This window comes from Muntiacus reevesi, chromosome 7 (genome assembly GCF_963930625.1).
Source record: "Muntiacus reevesi chromosome 7, mMunRee1.1, whole genome shotgun sequence".
Lineage (NCBI taxonomy): Eukaryota > Metazoa > Chordata > Mammalia > Artiodactyla > Cervidae > Muntiacus > Muntiacus reevesi.
Genome location: NC_089255.1, coordinates 22,576,824 through 22,584,015, shown reverse-complemented (window position 1 = coordinate 22,584,015; position 7,192 = coordinate 22,576,824). Strand labels below are relative to the sequence as shown.

Sequence of the window (7,192 nt, the reverse complement as noted above, 5' to 3'; positions counted from 1 at the left end):
TCATTGAATAAAGAGTAACAGCATCTACCTCTTTTCAGCTTATAAACAGTCAAATTCTCCATCTCTACATTCTTACTGTGCATTAGATTACTTCAATCTGAGACATAATTTGTTTGACCTTTGCTGCTTTTATGCATGTCCCTTGTAGGCACAGCCATGAAAAGGACATTTAACCAGAGTTCAATAGTTAGAGATGTGGCCACCAGATGGTGATGCACCTCTGCTGATCAGAACATGTGGAGGGTTCCTTTGAGTGGATTCTGAATGAATAGGCTTAGGGCAGAAGCGGAGCCTTTTTCTTATTGGCTGGCTAGACAATGAAAGAAACCACTAGAGAAAAGAAGGGGACACTTGGTAACAGACACAAGTCTCCTGGCTGGAGACTGCAGGTCCACAATTGTGGGAAAAACAATGAAGACACCCATTGGAGCTTTAATCACGTTCTTATGGCTACAGCTGGACTGTGAGTTGAAGGTTTAAGGGAAACAGTAAAATAAATTAATTAATTAAAAAAAAAAAAAGAGGGAAACAGAGTGTATTAGTAGATATTTGTTAGACACCTAAACTGACTTTATTCAGGTTTCTTCTAGCTATTGTAGAAAAGGGAAAGTAAATTGTGGAACTTAATAATCTGAAAACCTTCTTCTTTCTCTGACTTCTACTTTCTTCACAGGTGTCAGTCTTGGAAACGAGGTGGAGCAGAGTCCTTCTACCCTGAGTGTCCAGGAGGGAAACACCGCTGTTATCACCTGCACTTACACAGACACTGCTTCAGAGTATTTCCCTTGGTATAAGCAAGAACCTGGAAAAGGCCCCCAGCTCCTTGTAGCTATTCGTTCAAATATGGCTGAAAAAAAAGACCAGAGACTGGCTGTTTTATTGAATAAGACCGCCAAACGTCTCTCCCTGCACATTGCAGCCATCCAGCCTGGAGACTCAGCTGTCTACTTCTGTGCAGCAAGGACACAGCGCTTCCCAGGCACCGCTACCTGTACTCATACTTGTGATGGGCAGCCCCCTTCCTCTGGTGCAACCTTCAAAGTAACATTTGTCATGTTGTTTGTCTGCAAGTGGAAACTGATGTGTTAGACAAGCATAGAATAAGAAAGTTAGGCTCAAGATGACCCAGAAAGTATGACACATTTTATGGATAATTGCTGTTTACTGAATTCCTGAAGGGAGTTAACATTGTTTTGTTTCAAAATTGTAAGACTGCCTTTACATTTGCCGCTCAGACTCCTTTTCTATAAATAACCTCTTGGTATCAATTGATAATCCTTATTATGAATGTTTTTTTTAATACTGTGTTTTAAAAACAACACTTATTATTTTTCTGATTATATATTGCATGCTAATTATAGGGAAATGTGTGATATACAATAAATATGATATTGATAATTCTGCAATCACATAATATTTGAATATTCAGCTTACCTTTTCAATAAATTATTGTTACAATAGGTTTATAATGTTTTTCACTTACTATTATATGTTGAATTGAGCAGTCCCCATTCACATAGTTGATTATCAATAGGTATTTGTTAAAGAAATAAGAAAAGGTGAATCCTGCAATGTAGGAGACCCTGGTTCAATCACTGGGTTGGGAAGATCTGCTGGAGAAGGGATAGGCTACCCACTCCAGTATTCTTGGGCTTTGCTTGTGGCTCAGCTGGTAATCTGCCTGCTGTGTGGGAGAGTTGGGATCAATCCCTGGGTTGAGAAGATCCCCTGGAGAAGGGAAAGGCTACCCACTCCAGTATTGTGACCCGGAGAATTCCATGGGCTGTATAGTCCATGGGGTCACAAAGAGTCAGACATGATGAGCAACTTCACCTTAACAGGCATACATGATATGTGAACTGTGTTAAAACCTAAAACTTCCACTGAATATTTACTTTGTGCAATTTAATGTATCCAAGATAGATTCACAAGTTCAGCTATTTAGGTAATTTCATTTTTGCTAATGATTGGTTCAAAACGGAATTTAGAATAGTTATTGTGTAGACAACCTGGTATTGTTTCTTTTCAATATTTAAGATAAGATTATTTTAAAACACATTAATTCACATTTGGTACAAGAGTGTTAAAAAAAAATCTGTATTGGACACGAAGGCATTTTGAATAGCAAAGGTACTATCAGGAGAATTTTTCACTGAGAAGGGTAACAAAGTTGAATAACCTGAGGGGAGATTAATATTTTATATTAGTCAACTGATTGGTAGAAAAAGGTTGGGAGAACAATTTGTGCTACGTGTGGTACCATCAGATTTAATGAAGATTCCGGGGCAGAATCTGAAAAAACTTCAACCAATTTAGCTGAAGCTGTAATTACTTGGAGATAAGAAGGTAAGTTCTGTTCAACGTTAAGGGGTAGGCCCTATAGGTAACAGCTCTCTGCTGTTTGCCATTGTTGACTAAAAAGATGCACAATGTGAGAGATGTGAGCTAAGTTTTACTTGGGGCAAAATAAGGACTGCAGCCGGGGAGACCAAAGCTCAGATAGCTCGGAGAGACTTCTCCAAAGAGGTAGTGAGGGAACGTCAACATATAAGATTTTGGTGAAGGGGGAATTCAACGCAATCAAGTGCTTACTTTACAAAAGATTTTCTGCTAGTCCCAAGGAACTGATGTCACCATAAAGGGATTTAGTGCTTTTCTAGATATGAAGAGATGCAAGGATTGGGATCATGAAATCAGTTCCTGAAAATATCTAACTATATAAAGACCTGTATCACCAGTTTCCCTGGAACACAGAGTGCCTCACTGTCCACCCTGCATTACCCTCAGAGGGTTTTGAAAGTCAGCAACTGCAGCAGCATAGGGTTCAATCTCTGTAGAGGTAGAAGACAAATGCCCTTGCTGTTGTTCAGTTGCTGGCAAATACTCTTGGCAAGTGCCAATTTGTAGTTGACAACATGTTGATTAGTAATATCCTTAGGCATGGCTTTCCTTTTACATTTTTACACAAATATTATAATCAGTAGTGGTCTTATGATCAACTGTCTTATGGAGGTCTGTCAGGAAGCTTTTAACAGGAGGCTTCCCTTGTGCTGTTATGGATCTGTCAGGAAACCTTTGGCCCTTATTAATTCCTGAATATTCAGGAATTAAGAGGAGAGGCACGCCTTTCCCTTCCCTGGGCTGAGGAATCCAGACATTTCCTTTGTTAGTTTCTCATTATGGTGATAAGTACCCTCTTCTCTCTTTAATAGGAATCACCTTGTGTTTTTTAAGTCTGGAATTTTAATCTTTATCTTTGCTGAGAATAACTACAGTATATATACCCACACCATGGTGATTAAAACACCTTTGCTCCATCAGAGCTTTGGTCCCCGTGTCTTTTTTTCTTTCTTTCTTTTTTTCTCTCTCTATCTCTATCTATTTCTGGCTGATTCCCTGGAGCATGGAAGCTGACTGCGTAACCCAGGGAACACTAGCCTCTTTACTTCTTTCACTCTCTCATTGTCTACTCTGGACCACCAGGTTCCAGTCCATTAAAGGACCAATAAAAGTCTCTTGTGACATATTCCCTTAGAACTAGGTTCACAGAATATAGAGGCTTTTGAGGCTCTTTTTTTTTTTTTTTTTTTTAACAGTGGCTGACTTTATTTTCTTGGGCTCCAAAATCACTGCAGATGGTGACTGCAGCCATGAAATTAAAAGATGCTTGCTCCTTGGAAGAAAAGCCATGACCAACCTAGACAACATATTAAAAAGCAGAGACATTACTTTGCCAACAAAAGTCCATCTGGGCAAAGCTATGATTTTTCCAGTAGTCATGCACGAATGTGAGTTGGACTATAAAGAAAATTGAGCGCTGAAGAATTGATGCTTTTGAACTGTGGTGTTGGAGAAGACTCTTTTTTTTTTTTTTTTTTAAACTTTAATAAGAAGTTTAAAAATCTTTATTCGCATTTTCCTTTTATTTTATTTTTTTTTTTAATTTTATTTTATTAGTTGGAGGCCAATTACTTCACAACATTTCAGTGGGTTTTGTCATACATTGACACGAATCAGCCATTGAGTTACACGTATTCCCCATCCCGATCCCCCCTCCCACCTCCCACTCCACCCGACTCCTCTGGGTCCTCCCAGTGCACCAGGCCCAAGCACTCGTCTCATGCATCCCACCTGGGCTAGTGATCTGATTCACCATAGATAATATACATGCTGTTCTTTTGAAACATCCCACCCTCACCTTCTCCCACGGAGTTCAAAAGTCTGTTCTGTACTTCTGTGTTTCTTTTTCTGTTTTGCATATAGGGTTATCGTTACCATCTTTCTAAATTCCGTATATATGTGTTAGTATGCTGTAATGTTCTTTGTCTTTCTGGCTTACTTCACTCTGTATAATGGGCTCCAGTTTCGTCCATCTCATTAGAACTGATTCAAATGAATTCTTTTTAACGGCTGAGTAATATTCCATGGTGTATATGTACCACAGCTTCCTTATCCATTCATCTGCTGATGGGCATCTAGGCTGCTTCCATGTCCTGGCTATTATAAACAGTGCTGCGATGAACATTGGGGTGCACGTGTCTCTTTCAGATCTGGTTTCCTCGGTGTGTATGCCCAGAAGTGGTATTGCTGGGTCATATGGCAGTTCTATTTCCAGTTTTTTAAGAAATCTCCACATTGTTTTCCATAGTGGCTGTACTAGTTTGCATTCCCACCAACAGTGTAACAGGGTTCCCTTTTCTCCACACCCTCTCCAGCATTTATTGCTTGTAGACTTTTGGATAGCAGCCATCCTGACTGGCGTGTAATGGTATCTCATTGTGGTTTTGATTTGCATTTCTCTAATAATGAGTGATGTTGAGCATCTTTTCGTGTGTTTGTTAGCCATCTGTATGTCTTCTTTGGAGAAATGTCTGTTTAGTTCTTTGGCGCATTTTTTGATTGGGTCATTTATTTTTCTGGAATTGAGCTTCAGGAGTTGCTTGTATATTTTTGAGATTAATCCTTTGTCTGTTTCTTCATTTGCTATTATTTTCTCCCAATCTGAGGGCTGTCTTTTCACCTTACTTATAGTTTCCTTTGTAGTGCAAAAGCTTTTAAGTTTCATTAGGTCCCATTTGTTTATTTTTGCTTTTATTTCCAATATTCTGGGAGGTGGGTCATAGAGGATCCTGCTGTGATTTATGTCAGAGAGTGTTTTGCCTATGTTCTCCTCTAGGAGTTTTATAGTTTCTGGTCTTACATTTAGATGGACAACTTGGATGAAATGGACAAATTCTTAGAAAAGTATAACTTTCCAAAACTGAACCAGAAAGAAATAGAAGATCTTAACAGAACCATCACAAGCAAGGAAATCGAAACTGTAATCAAAAATCTTCCAGGAAACAAAAGCCCAGGACCAGATGGCTTCACAGCTGAATTCTACCAAAAATTTAGAGAAGAGCTAACACCTATCTTACTCAAACTCTTCCAGAAAATTGCAGAAGAAGGTAAGCTTCCAAACTCATTCTATGAGGCCACCATCACCCTAATTCCAAAACCAGACAAAGATGCCACAAAAAAAGAAAACTACAGGCCAATATCACTGATGAACATAGATGCAAAAATCCTTAGCAAAATTCTAGCAAACAGAATCCAACAACATATTAAAAAAATCATACACCATGACCAAGTGGGCTTTATCCCAGGAATGCAAGGATTCTTTAATATCCGCAAGTCAATCAATGTAATACACCACATTAACAAATTGAAAGATAAAAACCATATGATTATCTCAATAGATGCAGAGAAAGCCTTTGACAAAATTCAACACCCATTTATGATTAAAACTCTCCAGAAAGCAGGAATAGAGGGAACATACCTCAACATAATAAAAGCTATATATGACAAACCCACAGCAAGCATCACCCTCAGTGGTGAAAAATTGAAAGCATTTCCCTTGAAATCAGGAACAAGACAGGGGTGCCCACTCTCACCACTACTATTCAACATAGTCTTGGAAGTTTTGACCACAGCAATCAGAGCAGAAAAAGAAGTAAAAGGAATCCAGATAGGAAAAGAAGAAGTGAAACTCTCGCTGTTTGCAGATGACATGATCCTCTACATAGCAAACCCTAAAGACTCTACCAGAAAATTACTAGAGCTAATCAACGAATATAGTAAAGTTGCAGGATATAAAATTAATACACAGAAATCCCTTGCATTTCTATACACTAACAATGAGAAAACAGAAAGAGAAATTAAGGAAACAATACCATTCACCATTGCAACAAAAAGAATAAAATACTTAGGAGTATATCTACCTAAAGAAACAAAAGACCTGTACATAGAAAACTATAAAACACTGATGAAAGAAATCAAAGAGGACACAAACAGATGGAGAAACATACCGTGTTCATGGATTGGAAGAATCAATATTGTCAAAATGGCTATTCTACCCAAAGCAATCTATAGATTCAATGCAATCCCTATCAAGCTACCAACGGTATTTTTCACAGAACTAGAACAAATAATTTCACAATTTGTATGGAAATACAGAAAACCACGAATAGCCAAAGTAATCTTGAGAAAGAAGAATGGAACTGGAGGAATCACCCTCCCTGACTTCAGACTCTACTACAAAGCCACAGTCATCAAGACAGTATGGTACTGGCACAAAGACATAAATATAGATCAATGGAACAGAATAGAAAGCCCAGAGATAAATCCACGAACCTATGGACACCTTATCTTTGACAAAGGAGGCAAGGATATACAATGGAAAAAAGACAACCTCTTTAACAAGTGGTGCTGGGAAAACTGGTCAACCACTTGTAAAAGAATGAAACTAGAACACTTTCTAACACCATACACAAAAATAAACTCAAAATGGATTAAAGCTTTTGAGGCTCTTTTCGGCTTCCCTCAGATGGTCAAGAATCTGCCTACAGTGCAAGAGACCTGGGTTCAATCTCAGGGTTGGAAAGAGCCACTGGAGGAGGGAATGGTTACCCACTCCAGTATTCTTGCCTGGAGAATGCCATGGACAGAGGAGCCTGGCAGGTCTGGGGTTGCAGAGAGTCGGACCTGACTGAGAGGGTTCCAATTTAATTAATGGGAACAATATAAATTCAAAGGTTTGATAACCTGATGACCAAAATCTAGCATCTATTTCCCCTCTCTGAACAGATCTGGGCTGTCAGAACAAATAGAGAGGAGAAAGGGACCACTGTGATAGGATTCCATGTCTGCGAGA

At 38.8% G+C, this 7,192-nt stretch overlaps 1 gene segment (V, D, J or C); it reads left to right on the top strand.

Moving 5' to 3' along the window:
* The first annotated feature begins 411 nt into the window (after positions 1-411).
* On the top strand, positions 412-1,089 carry LOC136172533 (T cell receptor alpha variable 13-1-like). The segment is given in 2 exon segments: positions 412-463; positions 674-1,089. Coding segments are annotated over 2 exon segments (468 nt in total).
* Positions 1,090-7,192: the final 6,103 nt, after the last annotated feature.